At 34.1% G+C, this 21909-nt stretch overlaps 1 protein-coding gene across 1 annotated transcript; it reads left to right on the top strand.

Moving 5' to 3' along the window:
* The first annotated feature begins 423 nt into the window (after nt 1-423).
* Nucleotides 424-19810, top strand: LOC133186805 (X-ray repair cross-complementing protein 5-like). The gene is made up of 21 exons (XM_061322132.1): nt 424-458; nt 664-777; nt 3385-3568; nt 3716-3764; nt 4183-4308; nt 8216-8377; nt 8831-8945; nt 9937-10069; nt 12494-12603; nt 12974-13036; nt 13224-13361; nt 13873-13981; nt 14548-14608; nt 15134-15209; nt 16079-16272; nt 16548-16638; nt 17077-17149; nt 17290-17402; nt 18019-18115; nt 18932-19071; nt 19367-19810. The coding sequence occupies exons 1-21, from the start codon at nt 444-446 to the stop codon at nt 19379-19381; spliced, it is 2178 nt and encodes a 725-aa protein (XP_061178116.1). The 5' UTR covers nt 424-443; the 3' UTR covers nt 19382-19810.
* The last annotated feature ends 2099 nt before the right edge of the window (nt 19811-21909 follow it).

The following is a 21909-nucleotide window of genomic DNA, read 5'->3' as shown; positions in this document are numbered from 1 at the left end:
AAGCAATTTCAGTTTGGGGGGGGGGGCACAGCCATACATTTTCAGCTAAGGGGGCACTACCAAAAATTTCCCGACAAACAAAAAAAAAAAAAAAAAAAAAAAGAGAGAGAGAGAAAAAAGGTCATCAGACGTTTTTTTTTTTTTTTTTTGAGGGGGCACAAGCCTATAGTAATCTATATATCGGCAAAATTATTGGGGGCACGCCCCCCGTGCCCCCCCCCCCCTCCCCCCCGGTTCCTACGGCCATGTGATAAGCTATCTGAATAAAATCTATATCAGATGGTTGGCTTCCAAAAAAGTGTTAGAGAAAATCGAATGACATCGAAGGTCCAAGAGAGGAAAAAAATGAAATATATATTCAATTTTTTCCCCCTCGCCAAAAGAAGTACACGAATAACAATATGAACGCATTATTAAAAACGAAAAACCGGAAGTTTGCGGTCATGGCGGCAAATAAAGTAAAGCTGATTAAGATTTTATTACTTTTCTCCAAATATTTAATACACTCTGAATTTATCTTTTCTGATAAATGTTAAGATTGATATTAAACAAGTATACAATCTTTAGAATAAGCTGTCATAAAATACTTTTTTACAAAAAAGATGATTTTAGCGTTTTTGATATACCGTCTGCGATGTTGGGTACAACTGTTTTCATTTGCAGGAAGCTATAGCGATTGTGCTGGACATTGGTCCATCTATGAATAATGCACCCCCGGGTGAGGAGACACCATTGCAGACAGCGGTTGATGCCATCAAGATGATACTGCAGAGGAAGGTAATCTTAGTGTTTTTGTAAACATATCCTCGTGTGCCCATATTTCGTCAATGAATCGTCAGTCTATCAGGTGTAGGCGGCCTCTGTTTTTGGAGGATAGATTTTATCCTCCAAAATCAGAGGATAGCAGTCTCGCCACCTGTTTGCATTTTCAAAACAAAGGGCAGTAAACTCTTCAGGAAACAAAGAACACTAACTCTTGATATATGAACCATACGCTGATTTCTCAATCAAAACAAATAAAAAATATATCTTAATGCATGAAAAAATCTAGATAATGGATCAATTTTACGGTATTTGTGTAATTGCCTTCACTTATTAATCAGTTTACAGCTTCAACAACAATTACTCTTACCTGCCTGTGAGGTTTATTATAAGCGCTGATTTTTTCCATACAGTAATTATGTGATAATTAAGCTAACGGTTTAGAAATTTTGATTAATAAACTTTTTTTTTCTTTCAAAAAATCAAGTTTATGTTTATTTATTATTCCATTCATTTAATTATCATACGCCAATTATTCAATAATTTCTTTATTTATATAATTATATGTATGAAAATTTCCCATTAAACATGTTAAATTATTATTTTATTTATGCTATTAAATTATTTTTTTATTCCTTTATTTTTTTTTTTCTATTTATAATGATTCATTCATTCCTTGTTTTATTTGCTTATTTTATAAGGCAGGGTATTTTGCGTTTACATGCTTTTTCTTCTGACATGTGTTTCTTTTTTTTCTCCTTTATAACATTTAAAAAAAATATATGTTAAGTAACTTTTAAAAGTACCCTGTTTTGTCTCAATTAAAAAAATCATCAAAATATAGTACAAAAGAAGAAGAAATATTTAGTAAAAAGGGAGTTCTAACTTTGAAAATAAATTGATAAAGACCGAGACATAGAATCTCAAATTGCCACATACAATCAATAGTTTAATGTTTGAACTTTTATTTGCATACTGTAAACCAACTATTATATAAACCATCTTTTATTTGCGATTTGTCATTTTAAAATCAATCCGCGACGATTAATTTCCGGGACTCAGGAAACATTATCTACAAATACAAAGCAAAATAAATGGTTCGTGGAGATTTAATATTCACGAGAAAATGTAGGTCGTGAAACTGGCGAATTTTTCTCTCTCGTGAATAAAAGTTGGTTTACAGTACAGTCAAACCTGTATTAAGCAGTCACCTGCGGGAATCATTAAAAGTGACCTTTATATAGAGGTGACCTTTGAATGGAGGTTCATCTTTTTCAAGAAAAATTCGTCTCCAATTTATGTAAGTTCTGTGTTTTACAATACTACATCATAGAATATTAAAGGAAGATGTTTATAAGACATCAATGGTCTCACTAACATTTTATTTTTTTTTTTTTATAAATTTTAAATAGTATGTCTCAAGATTAAGTTCAAGCTAAATTTGATGACTCCAACAAAAATATATTGAGTCTAATAGGGCAGTGCATTATCCTCCGTCCAAACAACTACAAAACTTTCTATTATTATAAGAAATTATCATGTAATGTCATAAATTAAATAGGATGTATCTTTATCTAAACTGCATCTAAAAAAAACGTTTAGTTACGTATTAAACTTAAAAATTGTATGGTTAAAAATACATAAATCATTGCATAATAAACAGACAAGTCATATGTACTCTCAGTTGATCCAAGCAGTGCACAATACAAATCAAAATATCACTCACCAGTTTGAAGGATATTTTGATTGGATGTAAGTGATGGGATGGCAAGTCTACCATAGAACAATTTGGTTACATTGATAAGCATGTTGTCACAAGAAAACAGGATAATGATATGTCAAAATATGGAACCTGTTGATTTTAGGACAGAAAGACATACGCATATGGTTTTGATTTCTTTCAAACAAAATGGTAGTACACTACAGTACATGTTTACTGATTTTGTGTGTAGTTTCATTGTGAATGTGATATTGGGTATACTTTTGACGTCTTTTGTTATAGGTTGTCCACAAGATGCCTTGAACTTACAACTCACATTTAAAATCTGATGCTCTACCCACTAAGCTAAAGAGTTATCCCACTATCTAATTCAAGTAGTAGCATGGCCTCTCTATTTACCAAAGCCACTGTTTACCCTTCTTTATCTTGGAGATTTCATGCCTAATCCCCTCTTGATAAGTGGGTTTTTATAGATGAGCACAGAGATGACTGATTAGTCGGGGATGTCCACAATCTGGCTTCAGCCTACTCAGATTTAAAATCTAGTGCTCTATCATCTGAGCTGAAGGATGAATCACTAGCTAGCACTGGTAGGAATGTGGCCTACCTACATGCTATAGTCACTCTGAAATACTAATATAACATAAAAATACTGCATTGTATTCATTTTCAAAATTAAAAAAAAAAGTATGTTTTTTTCTTTCTTATTTTTTTTCAAATTGTTTATGCAGTGCTTGCTCCAAAACCAAACAAAAATGCATGTTGTACATTCCTGTTTTTGTAGTTTTTTCTGGTATTTATATTCATAGCTGTTAGACATTGTTGCTTATTAAACGTATTTATAATTTCTACAAGAAAATCAAGTTAATTGTAGGTATATTGTCTTAAATATCTTGTTTTAGATGTTCTCAGAGTCCAAAGATGAAGTCAGTCTGGTTTTGTTTGGCACACCAACAACTGATAACCCTCTGGCTGATGGTGAAAGCTACGAAAATATCAGCATTGTACGACCCCTCGGAGTAGTTGACTTTGATTTCCTTCAACAGGTCCAGAATGACATAACGCCTAGCAATATGTCTGCCGATTGTATCTTTTTGTTGACAACACTTGTGCTAAAATGAAATACAGATGAGATGTATTTGGCATTGAATATGATCAATTATTAAAAATGTAGGAGAAAATTCTGTAAAGAGTAACGTGTAAGACATTTATTTTCCCTTAATTTTTGTTCAGTTATAGATGCGCTAGTGGTTGCCATGGATCATCTGGTGAATGCGACCCAGTACGTCAATATTAAACTCACAATGATAACTTCTTGTATTCATTATAAACTATTTAATTCAATCTGAAAAAGATATGATTTTTTGTGTCTCCATTATTGCATTTTAGACACATAGTGATCACTCGGTCTGTCTATCTGTCTGCCTGACAGGAGTCACACTGTATTATAAAAAGTCATCTGCAGGCATTCTCTGTGAATAGTTTGATGTTGCTATATGTACATAACAGGGTTGCAACTATTCACTTGCCCACTAGCAAATGCTAAATCTCACTGACAAATCTAATAAAAAATACTGAGAGACAATAATATGGATAAACAGGTCTGTTATACAGAGAATTCCTTATGCAGTATGTAAAACATTTAAATCACATCTGGTACATCATGAATTACATGTAGAAGAAGTTTCAAACTATTTCAGAGGGAAAAAGGGTTTTGGATCTAAGCGACTAATACTGCTGTCAGACTTGGGAGGAGAATTTGGTAAAGATCAGATTGATACAATTATCGCTGGGATCAAGAATTCAGGAACAGAACTGAATGTCATGTAAGTGTCTTAAGAAATTTGAATATGAGCAGGAATTTGGATTTTCAAAGAAGAGCGCTATTTATTGATCTAATGAACCTTACAAATGTATCAAGATGTTTGTGTTAACTGTATTATGTTAGCATTTAAAGAGGTTAATTTTTTGTCGATACAGAAGGCCTGATGTAGATGTAGCACTAACTTTAAGTATTTACAAATTCAGTGATACTGTATTTATTGATACCAGTGACCTGATATAGATATACTGGACATTAACAGAGGGCCTGATATAGATATTGACTATTTACAGAGGGTCTGATATAGATATTGACTATTTACAGAGGGCCTGATATATATTTGCAACTATTTACAGGTGGCCTGATATAGATATTGACTATTTACAGAGGGCCTGATATAGATATATTGGACATTTACAAAGGGCTGATATAGATATTGACTATTTACAGAGGGCTTGCTCTAGATATTGACTATTTACAGAGGGCCTGCTCTAGATATTGACTATCTACAGAGGGTCTGCTATAGATATTGACTATTTACAGAGGGCCTGCTCTAGATTGAGTATTTACAGAGGGCCTGCTCTAGATATTGACTATTTACAGAGGGCCTGCTCTAGATATTGACTATTTACAGAGGGTCTGATATAGATATTGACTATTTACAGAGGGTCTGATATAGATATTGACTATTTACAGAGGGCCTGCTGTAGATATTGACTATTTACAGAGGGCCTGATATAGATATTGACTATTTAAAGGGGGCCTGCTTTAGATATTGACTATTTACAGAGGGCCTGCTGTAGATATTGACTTTTTACAGAGGGCCTGCTCTAGATATTGACTATTTACAGAGGGCCTGATATAGATACTGACTATTTACAGAGGGTCTGATATAGATATTGACTATTTACAGAGGGCCTGATATAGATATTGACTATTTACAGAGGGTCTGATATAGATATTGACTATCTACAGAGGGCCTGCTGTAGATATTGACTATTTACAGAGGGCCTGATATAGATATTGACTATTTACAGGGGGCCTGCTTTAGATATTGACTATTTACAGAGGGCCTGCTGTAGATATTGACTATTTACAGGGGGCCTGCTCTAGATATTGACTATTTACAGAGGGCCTGATATAGATACTGACTATTTACAGAGGGTCTGATATAGATATTGACTATTTACAGAGGGCCTGATATAGATATTGATTATTTACAGAGGGTCTGATATAGATATTGACTATCTACAGAGGGCCTGCTGTAGATACTGACTATTTACAGAGGGCCTGCTCTAGATATTGACTATTTACAGAGAGGCCTGCTCTAGATATTGACTATTTACAGAGGGTGTGATATAGATATTGACTTTTTACAGAGGGTCTGATATAGATATTGACTATCTACAGAGGGCCTGCAGTAGATATTGACTATTTACAGAGGGCCTGCTCTAGATATTGACTATTTACAGAGGGCTCGCTCTAGATATTGACTATTTACAGATGGTCTGATATAGATATTGACTATCTACAGAGGGCCTGCTGTAGATATTGACTATTTACAGAGGGCCTGCTCTAGATATTGACTATTCAGAGGGCCTGCTCTAGATATTGACTTTTTACAGAGGGCCTGATATAGATACTGACTATTTACAGAGGGTCTGATGAAGATATTGACTATTTACGGAGGGCTTGCTCTAGATATTGACTATTTACAGAGGGCCTACTCTAGATATTGACTATTTACAGAGGGTCTGATATAGATATTGACTATTTACAGAGGGCCTGATATAGATATTGACTATTTACAGAGTGCCTGATATAGATACTGACTAAGGGTGCAACGATAAACCGTTTGACGGTATATCGCGGTATATTTTTCCACGGTTCAATTCACGATATGCTTAACTGATATCGCGGTTCGGTTCAATCGGTCCAGAATTATCCCTTCTGTCCGTTTTATTTCCTTCATTACTATTTCAAAATGGCTTCCGAGCAAAACGTGAGGTCGCCTATAACGCATTTACGGCAGTTAAACTCATCTCCAGCATATTACATACCTCAGATTTAACACGGAGAAGGACTTAATGTGATTATAAGTTATAGATGTTAAGACAAATGCTAAACCCTTTAGATCTAAACGTATTCTTTGGTAATACACGATATTTCATCACGTGTGTATTTCGATGAAAATTCGCTGTCTTTTTGACTAAAACATATTAACATGAGAGATATGACAACTGGTTTTCTACGTAAATAAAAGGAATAAAAGAATGAATGTCTTCCTTTTTCATTCCAATTTAAAAGGAAGATTATTAGGAATGATCCCCGTAGTTCACTGTAAATGTTCATCATTGGTTTAGAATGTTATCACAACTCAAAGATCTACCTAACAAGCCAATTCAATTTATCAAAATGTAATTTTAATTATTATTTAAAAATATAAACATTTTGTATAACCCTGTCAAGTTTAAAAAAAATATGATGACAAACTTGAAAGACTTTTTAACCTTGTCATGTATCATGATATGTATCGTATCGTGATCTGAATACCGTGATACGTATCGTATCTTGAGGTTAGTGTATCGTTGCACCCCTAATACTGACTATTTACAGAGGGTCTGATATAGATATTGACTATTTACAGAGGGCCTGATTTAGATATTGATTTATTTACAGAGAGCCTGATATAGATATTGACTATTTACAGAGGGTCTGATTTAGATATTGATTTATTTACAGCCTGATATAGATATTGACTATTTACAGAGGGTCTGATATACATATTGACTATCTACAGAGGGCCTGATATAGATATTGACTATCTACAGAGGACCTGATATAGATATTGACTATTTATAGAGGACCTGATATAGATGATGTAGATATTGACTATTTACAGAGGGCCTGATATAGATGATGTAGATATTGACTATTTACAGAGGGCCTGATATAGATGATGTAGATATTGACTATTTACAGAGGGGCTGATATAGATATTCACTATTTACAGAGAGGCTGATATAGATATTGACTATTTATAGAGGACCTGATATAGATGATGTAGATATTGACTATTTACAGAGGGCCTGATATAGATGATGTAGATATTGACTATTTACAGAGGGGCTGATATAGATATTCACTATTTACAGAGAGGCTGATATAGATATTGACTATTTGCAGAGGGCCTGATATTGATATTGACTATTTACAGAGGACCTGATATAGATATTGACTATTTACAGAGGGTCTGATATAGATATTGACTATTTACAGAGGGCCTGATATAGATATTGACTATTTACAGAGGGCCTGATATAGATGATGATGACCTTATATAGATATTGACTATTTACAGAGGGCCTGATATAGATATTGACTATTTACAGAGGGCCTGATATAGATATTGATGACCTTATATTAGATATTGACTATTTACAGAGGGCCTGATATAGATATTGATGGCCTGATATAGATATTGACTATTTACAGAGGGCCTGATATAGATATTGATGACCTTATATTAGATATTGACTATTTACAGAGGGCCTAATCTAGATATTGATGACCTTATATTAGATATTGACTATTTACAGAGAGCCTGATATAGATATTGATGACCTTATATTAGATATTGACTATTTACAGAGGGCCTTATATAGATATTGATGACCATATATTAGATATTGACTATTTACAGAGAGCCTGATATAGATATTGATGACCTTATATTAGATATTGACTATTTACAGAGGGCCTGATCTAGATATTGATGACCTTATATTAGATATTGACTATTTACAGAGGGCGTGATATAGATATTGATGACCATATATTAGATATTGACTATTTACAGAGGGCTTGATATAGATATTGATGACCTTATATTAGATATTGACTATTTACAGAGGACCTGATATAGATGATGATGAAGATGATGACAGTGAGAAACCTGGACCTAGTGGCGCGGCCAATGGTCATCAGAAAGCCAAGACTCGTCAGCAGCGGGAGGGGGAGGCCATGCTGAGACGGATCCTAGAGGAGGTGGAGGGGGAGTGCTACAACTTCAGGTACAAGGTTAATCAACAGCAAATAATAAAAAAAAAAAACAAGTATTATTTTAAGTAGAAGTATATTGCTCTAACTTAGCAATTCACTTTCAAACTGCACACTGAAGTTTTAAAAAATGGAAATATAAATGAAGAATTCTATATGAGGAAAGAGTGGTTTAGAGAGTTATGGGTTAAACTAGGACATATTTGCATTGAAATAAATAAAAAAAAGTATTAGAAAAGGAGAAAAAGTTAATTTTATTGCAATTATTGTAAAAATTTATGTGTATATAGTTGAAAATACAGATTTAATGACATTTGAAGTCATTCTGTTAAATTTCATGAAACAGTATTATAAAAGATGGAATCTCTTTGTTTTACTTATTATGTGCATTTGCTAGTGCATCTACAGTGTAGAAATTGCCCACATTGGATTCAGCCCTTTGGATGATTCCATTGAATTTTTTGCAGTGAGGCACTGCCAGCTTTGAGCTACTTCCAAATGAGACAAGTCCGGCCCACTCCATGGAAAGTCCAGCTGGAGGTCACCTCTGATGTCAAGATACCTGTCTGTTCATATATCAAGGTAAACTAGGTCAAATACTTGTCTTTTCAAATATCAATGTAATCTAGGTCAAATATATCAAAGTAAACTAGGTCAAATACCTGTCTGTTCATATATCAAGTCAAACTAAGTCAAATACCTGACTGTTTATACATGTACTGTATATCAATGTAAACTAGGTCAAATACCTGTCTGTTCAAATATCAATGTAAACTAGGTCAAATATATCAAAGTAAACTTGGTCAAATAGCTGTTGGTTCATTTATCAAGGTAAACTAGGTCAAAACCTGTCTTCAAATATCAATATTAACTAGGTCAAATATTTTAAGGTCAACTGGGTTAAATATCTGTCTCTTCATAAATCAGAAGACTTGGCCAAATACATTTCTCTTTATGTTTCAAGGTAAACTAGGTCCAATCCATTTTTCAGTTCATATATCTGAGGTAAACTAGGTCAAAACCTGTCTGTTCAAATATCAATATAAACTAGGTCAAATACTTGCCCTTTGTATTTCAAAGTAAACTAGGTTCAATACTTGTTGGTTCATATATCAAGGTAAACTGCATCAAGAAACCAGTATTCATATATCAAATGAAAGTAAACTTGGTCATATACTTAAATCTGTCTGTTTATGTATTTTAAACCCATCTGTGTATTATTCAGTTTTACTGTTAATTTCACACAATAACATATTTAAAGAAAACAGTTTTAAAAAGAACTGTCTCTTCATATATCAAATAAATTACATCAAGAAACCCATCTATAGTAAATTTCATAAAATACCTATCTGTTCACACGTCATCAAATATCTGTTAATCTTATTCACATTTGTATTTAATGTGAAATTGAAGGTTAATGAATGCAACAAGGTGCTTCAGAATGAAGATAAACAACACATAGGAAGAGAAATGTCTAAAATAATATAAGAAAATGATATTTTCTTCAAGATATATTTTGATACTAAAAACATTGAATGCAGTATTATATCTAATATCCTGTGATGTATGGCAGATAAAGGACTTCAAAGTGAAGAGCTTTAAGAAGGTGTACGCCAAGGATGAGGATGCTGCAATAGACACACTGAGAACATACCACAAAAATGACGAGGAAGAAACAGAGGTGGAGAAGGAGGACATTGTGGAAGGTCAGTCTAGGTTATTATAAACAGAGATGGAGAAGGAGGACATTGTAGAAGGTCAGTCTAGGTTATTATAAACAGAGGTGGAGAAGGAGGACATTGTAGAAGGTCAGTCCAGGCTATTATAAACATAGGTGGAGAAGAAAGACATTGTAGAAGGTCAGTCTAGGTTATTATAAACAAAGGTGGAGAAGAAGGAGGACATTGTGGAAGGTCAGTCTAGGTTATTATAAACAGAGGTGGAGAAGGAGGACATTGTAGAAGGTCAGTCTAGGTTATTATAAACAGAGGTGGAGAAGGAGGACATTGTAGAAGGTCAGTCTAGGTTATTATAAACAAAGGTGGAGAAGAAGGAGGACATTGTAGAAGGTCAGTCTAGGTTATTATAAACAGAGGTGGAGAAGGAGGACATTGTAGAAGGTCAGTCTAGGTTATTATAAACAGAGGTGGAGAAGGAGGACATTGTAGAAGGTCAGTCTAGGTTATTATAAACAAAGGTGGAGAAGAAGGAGGACATTGTAGAAGGTCAGTCTAGGTTATTATAAACAGAGGTGGAGAAGGAGGACATTGTAGAAGGTCAGTCTAGGTTATTATAAACAGAGGTGGAGAAGGAGGACATTGTGGAAGGTCAGTCTAGGTTATTATAAACAGAGGTGGAGAAGAAGGAGGACATTGTGGAAGGTCAGTCTAGGTTATTATAAACAGAGGTGGAGAAGGAGGACATTGTGGAAGGTCAGTCTAGGTTATTATAAACAGAGGTGGAGAAGGAGGACATTGTGGAAGGTCAGTCTAGGTTATTATAAACAGAGGTGGAGAAGAAGGAGGACATTGTGGAAGGTCAGTCTAGGTTATTATAAACAGAGGTGGAGAAGGAGGACATTGTAGAAGGTCAGTCTAGGTTATTATAAACAAAGGTGGAGAAGAAGGAGGACATTGTGGAAGGTCAGTCTAGGTTATTATAAACAGAGGTGGAGAAGGAGGACATTGTAGAAGGTCAGTCTAGGTTATTATAAACAGAGGTGGAGAAGGAGGACATTGTGGAAGGTCAGTCTAGGTTATTATAAACAAAGGTGGAGAAGAAGGAGGACATTGTGGAAGGTCAGTCTAGGTTATTATAAACAGAGGTGGAGAAGAAGGAGGACATTGTGGAAGGTCAGTCTAGGTTATTATAAACAGAGGTGGAGAAGGAGGACATTGTAGAAGGTCAGTCTAGGTTATTATAAACAAAGGTGGAGAAGAAGGAGGACATTGTGGAAGGTCAGTCTAGGTTATTATAAACAGAGGTGGAGAAGGAGGACATTGTAGAAGGTCAGTCTAGGTTATTATAAACAGAGGTGGAGAAGGAGGACATTGTGGAAGGTCAGTCTAGGTTATTATAAACAGAGGTGGAGAAGGAGGACATTGTGGAAGGTCAGTCTAGGTTATTATAAACAGAGGTGGAGAAGGAGGACATTGTGGAAGGTCAGTCTAGGTTATTATAAACAGAGGTGGAGAAGGAGGACATTGTAGAAGGTCAGTCTAGGTTATTATAAACAGAGGTGGAGAAGGAGGACATTGTGGAAGGTCAGTCTAGGTTATTATAAACAGAGGTGGAGAAGGAGGACATTGTAGAAGGTCAGTCTAGGTTATTATAAACAAAGGTGGAGAAGAAGGAGGACATTGTGGAAGGTCAGTCTAGGTTATTATAAACAGAGGTGGAGAAGGAGGACATTGTAGAAGGTCAGTCTAGGTTATTATAAACAGAGGTGGAGAAGGAGGACATTGTGGAAGGTCAGTCTAGGTTATTATAAACAAAGGTGGAGAAGAAGGAGGACATTGTGGAAGGTCAGTCTAGGTTATTATAAACAGAGGTGGAGAAGGAGGACATTGTGGAAGGTCAGTCTAGGTTATTATAAACAGAGGTGGAGAAGGAGGACATTGTAGAAGGTCAGTCTAGGTTATTATAAACAGAGGTGGAGAAGGAGGACATTGTGGAAGGTCAGTCTAGGTTATTATAAACAGAGGTGGAGAAGGAGGACATTGTGGAAGGTCAGTCTAGGTTATTATAAACAGAGGTGGAGAAGGAGGACATTGTGGAAGGTCAGTCTAGGTTATTATAAACAGAGGTGGAGAAGGAGGACATTGTAGAAGGTCAGTCTAGGTTATTATAAACAGAGGTGGAGAAGGAAGACATTGTAGAATGTCAGTCTAGGTTATTATAAACAGAGGTGGAGAAGGAAGGCATTGTGGAAGGTCAGTCTAGGTTATTATAAATGTTAAAATGTTAGATATCGATGCTCCAGTTTAAGTTTGTACATAGTAAAGTTGGTGATTTATGTATGGGAGATTTGAATTAATTTGAGTAGTTGGGTCAATCAATATGTTGTACTCACACTTCTCACATAATAATGTAATATACGTGTAGATAAATGTTAAATTAATCTCTCTCAGGTCACAGGTATGGGACGACACTGGTTCCAATGTCAGAGGATGACAAACTTAACATGAAGTACAAGGCAGAAAAGTGCCTCAAGACCCTTGGTTTTACTAAGGCAGAAAATGTAAGAAATTTATGCGCTTTGCACTACAGTATACACCTGTATTAGTTTTTCCTTTGTGTAGTGACATACCTATACATGTATATTACAGATAACAGTATACACCTGTATTAGTTTTTCCTTTGTGTAGTGACATACCTGTACATGTATATTACAGATAACAGTATACACCTGTATTAGTTTTTCCTTTGTGTAGTGACATACCTGTACATGTATATTACAGATAACATTATATATCTGTATTAGTTTTTCCTTTGTGTAGTGACATACCTGTACATGTATATTACAGATAACAGTATATACCTGTATTAGTTTTTCCTTTGTGTAGTGACATACCTGTACATGTATATTACAGATAACATTCTTTTGACAGATTAAAAGACATCATTTCATGGGAGACAATACACATTATGTAGTGGCTGACAAAGATGATGAGGTAAGATTCAGATCTGTTAATATGATGCTATGACAACCTCTAACTAATTGTGAATATAATGTTAAGAAGGTGGCCATCAAGGCCCATATGAAGTATTTCTTTTATTTCATAAATAATTTATACTTATTTAGGTCACTGTTGTAGCTCTGTCAGCCCTAATTAATATATTGATAATTTTGTACTTTAGGCTGCTGTTGTGGCCCTTTCAGCCCTAATTAATGCATTGTATGAAACCAATATGGCTATCATCGTCAGAAAAGTGTATAGTGCTGCCACGGCCCCTAAACTGGGGTGCCTGATGCCCCATATAAAGTCATCATATGAGGTAAGGAAGGACTAACCCTCTCAGAGTCAGATTTATAGAAGGGGCATAAGCCCTAAATACCTCGCACTTAAAACATGTAGGACTCTAGTAAGAATAGAGCATTTATTGTACATTTACTTTAAATCTGAATTCTGTAAAAGAATTTTAAATGGGTAATCTTAATCATTTGGTCCCATTTTATCTGCATGCTTTATTTACTGTAAATCACTTTTTATTTGTGAGAACTTTATTTTCGTGTAATTACGTGAGACAGTGTGCTTGTGAAAATTTCATTCTTGCGTATATTAGTATTTTAAAAGATTATATAGAGCAATAACCACAATACGTGAAATTTTTTTCTCACTGATAAAGAGTAAAATGAGTATCTCACGTAAATAACGTGTGGCGAAAATTTGGTGATATCAGTGGTAATTGAAAAACTAATAAAAATGATAGTTTTGAAATATGTTGTTTTTCTTTGTTTAGTGCCTGATTTATGTAGAACTTCTAATATGTTGTTTTCTTTGTTCAGTGCCTGATTTATGTAGAACTGCCTTTTATGGAGGACATCAGACAATACACATTTGGTTCACTGCCGCTGAAAGAGGAAACACAAGCAAACAAAAAGTACAAACCCACAGGTAAATAAAGCAGTACAGACCCAGAGGTAAACATGCATTCTACGAGTATTGCATAAGCACTACTAATCCCCTACCAGCAAGTGTAATCTGGTTCCCATTAAAAAAGGCTATTGTTCTGTCAAAACATCATGGAAGCAGAACAAAATGCAAAGTTGATCTATAGCTCATCAAGAAATAGACCCACATACCAAGAAGCAGCTTAATATCTGCACGTGTTTAGGAAAAAAGTGTAAAAAACTAAGTGGGGAAAAATGGCTCCCTTCAAAATTCAAAAAGGCCATAATTCCTTCAAAATCATCCAAGCAAAATGAAATGTAAACTTAATCTGTAATTTAATCAAGATAAACTCATGTAACAAAAATCAGCTCAATATCTGCAAGCATTTAGGAAAAAATGGGAGGAAACCCTTAAAAATTAAAAAGGCCATAATTCTGTCAAAAATCATTGAAGCGGAGCAAAATTCAAACTTGATCTGTAACTTATCAAGATGTATTCACATAATGTAAAAATGCAAATTGGAAAAATGTATGTGTGTACACATGTCTTTGTGTTGTTTAATATTTCAGATGCACAACTAGATGCCATAAATGAGTTAATTAATGAAACAGATCTCTCACAGGCTGCAGAGTAAGTGTAGATTTCTAGGACTTTATTCTTGTTCTCTAACAGAATGCCATAAAAATACCTCTGTGTGGAATGGTAAAATTCACAGTCATTAAATGATTCTAATGTAATCAAGTTATGTGGATACAACAGGTGCTTGTTCTGCTGTAGAATGTAAGGACAGGATCTCTGTCAATTAAGGTTTTACTTTCCTCTGAGGAAGTTTAAAGTGGTCATGTCATAAACCATGTGAACGGAATCTCATCAACAGTGTGGCATGAAGTAGGAAACTGTCTTTGCTTTACTGTAATCAGTAGCACAGGCCATGATTGATATAGATCTGCACATACAGAGAATGACTCAAAGTACAAGTAAAGTATTCAAGTGATGCATCTAGTACATAAACATACATTGTATCTATAACAACCAGGAAACATCTGTCTCTCAGAAATGTTTTACAAAACTAACAGAAAGTAGAATTGCATCAGGGAGTACATGTACCTGGTATGTAAATGTAATCACTTTTTATGGTTCATTTTATTTTTTCAGAGATGAAGATGGAGAAAAAACAGAAGCATTAAAACCCAAATTGATATTTAATCCTTATTTTCAAAGACTTTATCAGGTATTAAGTGAATGTAAGAAAAATTTACAGATTAAAAATACAATAATGACAGCAGTGAACATAAATAGATGTTAGTCCTATAACAATAATGACAGCAGTGAACATAAATAGATGTTAATCCTATAACAATAATGACAGCAGTGAACATAAATAGATGTTAGTCCTATAACAATAATGACAGCAGTGAACATAAATAGATGTTAGTCCTATAACAATAATGACAGCAGTGAACATAAATAGATGTTAATCCTATAACAATAATGACAGCAGTGAACATAAATAGATGTTAATCCTATAACAATAATGACAGCAGTGAACATAAATAGATGTTAATCCTATAACAATAATGACAGCAGTGAACATAAATAGATGTTAATCCTATAACAATAATGACAGCAGTGAACATAAATAGATGTTAGTCCTATAACAATAATGACAGCAGTGAACATAAGTAGATGTTAATCCTATAACAATAATGACAGCAGTGAACATAAATAGATGTTAATCCTATAACAGTAATGACAGCAGTGAACATAAATAGATGTTAATCCAATAGAACTGAGATCAATAATAGGAAGGAGTATTGTCTTAAATAATTTAAATCTCACCTAACTATGAAGAGCAGGACATCATAAAAAAGATTTATTGGTGTTTGTCCTATTTTCTTGACTGTATATACAACATCAAGCTTTAGTTTAGGTGTTTGTCATATTTTCTTGACTTTGTCTATTACATTGAGCTTTAGTTTGATATTTGTCTTTTTTTTACTGCATCTAGAACATATAGCTTTACTTGGGGTTTGTCCTATTTTCTTGACAGTGTCTACAACATAGAGCTTTAGTTTTGTGTTTGTCGTATTTTCTTGACAGTGTTTACAACATCGAGCTTTAGAACCACATGAACCTCTTCCTGAGTTATCTCCCTTGGTAGCGAATTCCCTGAAGCCTCCACAGGAGATCGTTACAAGATGCGAGGCGCAGTGTGACAAGATAAAAGAGTTGTTTAAATTAGAAGTCGTTAAGAAGAAGGAGGACAAAACAGGAGAGAACATGTTTAAACAAAAGTTAGTACCTGTCCAGAATATAAGATAATCTTTGTAATTTATTTTGCTATGGTTATTGTAAACCAACCTTGAGCTGAGTGTCAAAACTGGCAAAAAGCCAATAATTAGGTACCTGCTCCAAATGCTACACTTTATATAAAAGAAAATGTATTATCATTGTTGAAATGTCAGTATCCATATCCTACATTAAGTCCACAACTCTTGTGTTCTCTTCATCTTTCCTTTCATTGAAAATTATATTGAACTGTAATACTAATAGAAAAATAATATTTCAGAGAAGACGAGGAGCCATCTTCCAAAAAGATTAAGTTAGATGATGATCTGGGAGGTGGTTTGGCAGGCATGACAAAGGCAGATGTCACAGAGGTGAGATATTTTATAGCTATGCAATGTATCTACAGATGTCACAGAGGTGAGATATTTTATAGCTATACAATGTATCAACAGAGGTGAGTACTTTATAGCTATACAATGTATCTACAGAGGTCATAGAGGTGAGTACTTTATAGCTGTACAATGTATCTACAGAGGTCACAGAGGTGAGTACTGTATAGCTATACAATGTATCTACAGATGTCACAGAGGTGAGATTGTATATTTTATAGCTATACAGTGTATCTACAGATGTCACAGAGGTGAGATATTATATAGCTGTACAATGTATCTACAGATGTCACAGAGGTGAGATATTATATAGCTATACAATGTATCTACAGTGTCTGATATTTATCTCATTACTTGTACCTTGTATGTTGACTTTTTTAGTGATAATATTGTGTGTTTCTGATGTGTATGAAATTTTAGGTTGGCACAGTGACCCCCGTGGATGATTTTATCACACTCATTAACCAGAGAGATGCTGATAGATTTGAGGAAGGTATGCTCAGTACTATTTATTTGATCTTCATCGGACACAATAAATGAATACTTAATACAGTTTTGATTACACTGACGTTCTTTCACAGTAAACTTTATAATTATTTCACTATATGTACTGCCATAGTTTACCAATTTCAGCCTCTAAACAGATGCAGAAGCGTGTGGAGCAGCTAGTGACGGATTCTTTCGGCCCCCAATTTTATGGAAAAGCATCAGACTGTTTAAAAGCCCTGCGCGAGCAGTCTATAAAGGTATATGTAGCTTCTTCATGTTATTGTAAAAATGTAAAAACTCTCAGGGGGTTCCAACCTTATCAGGTCGAATAAGGGTCTGGTTTGTTTTTATGATTATTAATAAAATGCACCTATTATATAAGCCTTTCAGATTTCAAGTTTTCAAGAATATTGATGTTGATTTCATGATACATTTCTAGCTTTTGGTAGAAACAGTCAAACCTCAATATCTCAGACAAGTCATATCCGGGGATACAGTGAAGTCCTGACTATTACTATAAATCATTTAAATATAAATCTCAGTTTTGATAATATCTCAAACCCTTAGATACCTTGACACATTTTAACAGTGCTGTTTCATTTTAGCTATAGAGATCTGACTACTGCAGTTGTACTTTCATATCTTTACTATTTTCAGAATTTAATGCAATTGTAGGTCATGCACTGTTTGACACATTGGGCATGGGCATGGAATAGTTTAAATTTGATGTATTTTGACAATCTTTAATTGAATTATAAGGGCAATAGCTTGTTTCAAGTATTAGCCTTTCTGGTGGTTAAATATGACCTAAAAGTTCAAAATGTTAATATTTATATACATACATGTATAATAGTAATTGTTTTAATTTTTTAGAAGTCGGAGCCCACTTTGTACAATAATTTTATGAAAAAGTTCAAGGACTTCCTGATAGAGAAAGGAAGACGAGATTTCTGGGAAATGATTGTGGATGGTAAAATTCATGTTTTTTTTTCATTACTAATGAAATAAATACAGCATACTAATGAATGTTGTAGGAGTCTCAATTGATTAAAGCTTCTTTTTCTCTAATTATTCTCAATTTGGTAAAGTATTGCACAGCAGGGTCTGTTGTTCCACTTTATTTAATTATTGTGTTGTGTCTTATAGTACATTATGTATGATTTGTGTACTGCAACATATGGATATGTTATTTAAAATGGGTCTGTTGTGGCATTTGGTTTTGTAATGGACTTATATTTGTAAGGGTGAAGTTTCACATAAAAAACATTCATAAACATAAACACATTTTTGCATATCAGCCCATAGACTTGATATTGAAAAAGGGAGATATGTAAAATTTCATGTACAAGAAAGACACTGCCTAGATGTAACAACAACACAGATGATGATGAAATATCTGAAAAACATTCTGTACTCTCATGTAATCAAGTTAAGGATGAAAGAAAGGTGTATAGGAATTTTCATAACTTTGACAGTGACAATAACTTAACTTGGCTTATGACCAATGTTATTCATGTGCAAATCTAGAAGGAAAGGAGGTCCAGATGATTGACAGAAAAATATTGACAAAAAAAATTTTTTTCAGAATTTTCTACTCAAGAATTAGAAGGCTACAAATTGTTTATATACAAGTGTCCTAATGCAGTGTATAAAATTCAGTTTGTTTTTCATACCATAGCTTTTTGGACCTCATGGAACCATATTTAAACGTTGAATAGAAGTACATGCACATGTATAAGAAAAATAGACCAAAAAAAAATGTTTATTGAGAAATTTTGTTTTTCAGAGAAGCAGGGGTTGATCACGAAGGCTGAAAGTGAAGACAGTGGAGTCACTCTAGAGGAAGCGAAGGCCTTCACCACAGAGGAGGAGGAGAAGAAGATGGAGTCACAGCCACCAGCTGAGGGCGATGATGCTGAAGATTTAGTGAGTTTATCAGATTTACAGAGCTGTCTATAATCATGTTTTACTGCAGTGAGTTTATCCGATTTACATAGCTGTTAACTATAATCATTTTTTAGTGCAGTGAGTTTATCAGGGTTTAAATTTAACAAATAGTAAGTTATTGTGAGAAAAGTTAACATGATGCAATTAAATGCAGTCTACTCTGGTTGGATGGGAGTAGGAATGTTACAATTGGGATTCAGATCCAAAATAGAAATTCAGTTCTTGTATTTAAAAAAGACAATTGATAATACATGTAATTCTCTTTGTATTTCAGTTGGACCAGATTTGAGATGTACAGATCTACAGTTTTAAGCATATTGGCAGCTTGTTGTGTTGTTTATACAGGACTTTTATAAATTAAGGACTGAAAACATATGGCAGTTTACTTACAATGTATCTTTTAGAAAAAGGAAAAACGACAACCAGACAATCTTTACTGTAGCTTATCCACTTCTGGTTTTGATCTTATAAGCTGTTTAATATGGACTACGTACATGTACATATATTGGTTCTCTTTAGTTTAAGAGAAACCTTGTACAGGTTGTAACAGATCTCTGTAGGACATAGAGTGGACAACGGACTTACGGCAGTCACTTCCTTATCAAACTTGTAATATGTAAACAAGGGTTGTGTCCCCTTCTACATGTTAGTATTGAAGCTGTAAAAATAAAAATAATGAAAAGTAAAAATAAAAAAAAAATACAGGCCTACTAAATTTTTAGTTTTGTTTGAATTCTAAGGCTGTCGAAAGTTAATTGTACATTTAACGTCACCCATACATGTAGGCTTCAGAGAAATTGGCACTTTGACAAAAAAAAATTGATAATTTTTAAGTTTGTAATCCACTTGGTTTTGACTCTTAGCAACTGAAAACTGTATTCCATAGGAATGGACAACATTTGGTCCCTGTAAGAGGTATATCTGAGATAAGTCTATCATTTATACTGAAGGATTTACTATAAATTATCATGAAACGTTAAGTCTACATGATGCACAAATACATGTATATATTTACAGGATTTTGATGCATGCATGCAAATGTGAATGAGTTAATACTCATTTGTTTTAAATTTTTGTTTAATTTTTTTTTTCTCCCTCCCTAGTAGGTTTTGAACTTTTTAGGTGAACGTAAAATGTAGAATTAATTTCAGCCAGCCTAATAGAGTTTATACTGATTACTTGTAAATGTATTCAGCCTCAGCTTGTCACTGTCATGTATTTATCGTATATATACTCACCTATAAGTCAGTTTTTTGGGAGTTAATCTTTGGTCCAAAACTCTTTTTCCAACTTATAGGTGAGTTATAAAAAGGTGGTATTTCATAGGGTCAATCCCTCTAATATAAGCATAAACAATACAACTGACAAATAGGCAGACCGACTTACAAGCGAGTATATACGGTAAGCTCTTTATTTTGCCACTAGGTAACGGTCCTACATTCATTTCAAATACTTTTGTCATTTTCAAATTCAGAGGAGATGTAGAAAATACATCCTTAGTAAAAGTTTCTTAATTCCAACAGAATTTTACTTGGATCATTTTACCTCAGCCAAAAGTGTTGGAAAGAGAAAAGTGTGATTTCCTATCGCCATCCTATGACCAGAATATGGAAGTTGATTCAGATTCATACCTTATATTGAAGAGTCTTGGTGAACGTCCCTAATTAAATGTCTAATACTGTTATATGTTGTGTGTATATATATATATATATATATATATAGATATAGATATATATATACAACAACATGAACATTGAAAAAATATTGTCAAATTTTCTTAATGCCCAGTCGGAGTGTCCCTTCCTCAGGACAAAGTAGATTTTTAAAAAAGTCATAAAATTAAGAAGTGTTTGTGACACACTGATGCCCCCGTACGGCAGCTTATGGCGAAGGTTAAAGTTTGTCAAATGCAAGTGAAACTCCAGGTCAAGAGATCAAAAATGTTGGTACCCAAAGAAAGGACTTGTCCCGAGGAATATGCCTGTGAAAAGTGAAAGCCCTAGCACCAACCGTTGAAAAGTTATGGCGAAGGTTGAAGTTTTTTAATAGTAAGTAAAATGGCAAGGTCAAGGTCAAATTGTGCCCAAAGTGATACACGATTGTGAAATGTGAAAGCCCTAGAACCAAACATTCAAATGTTATGGCCAAGGTTAAAATTTTTCAGAAGGTCAAACTCCAAGGTCAAGGTAAATGCCAAAATTGTTGGTATCCAAAGGAAGGTCTTGTTACAAGGAATATACATGTGAAGTATGAAAACCCTAACATTAACTGTTCAAACGTTGTGGCCAAGGTTAAAGTTTTTTAAAAGTAGGTCAAACTCCAAGGTCAATGGGTCAAAGTTGTTGGTATTCAAAGGAAGGTCTTGTCTCAAGAAATGTATATGTGAAGTATGAAAGCCCTAACACCAACTGTTCAAAAGTTATGGCCAAGGTTAAAATTTTCAAAAGTAGGTCAAACTCCAAGGTCAAAGGGTCAGGGTTGTTGGTATCTAAAGGAATTTCTTGTCACAAGGAATGCATATGTGAAGTATGAAAGGCCTAGAACCAACTGTTTAAAAGTTATGGCCAAGGTTAAAGTTTTTCAAAAGTAGGTCAAACTCTAGGGTCAAGGTCAAATGGTTAAAGATTTTGGTATCCAAGGATGGTTTTGTCACAAGAATACACATTTGAAGTATGAAAACAATAGCACTAACTAGTGATGTACCGATTAATCGATTAAATCGATTATCTAATTGAAATGACCCCCGATTATAGATAATTGATTATAATTTGAATAATCGATTAATCAAAATATTAATTAAAAGTAAATTATTCCTAG

This window comes from Saccostrea echinata, unplaced genomic scaffold (genome assembly GCF_033153115.1).
Source record: "Saccostrea echinata isolate AGI-Se365-2 ecotype Australia unplaced genomic scaffold, CSIRO_AGI_Sech_v1 ptg000014l, whole genome shotgun sequence".
Classification (NCBI taxonomy): Eukaryota; Metazoa; Mollusca; class Bivalvia; order Ostreida; family Ostreidae; genus Saccostrea; species Saccostrea echinata.
The sequence above is the reverse complement of the archived record's forward strand: the minus strand, read 5'-3'. Positions and strand labels throughout refer to the sequence as shown.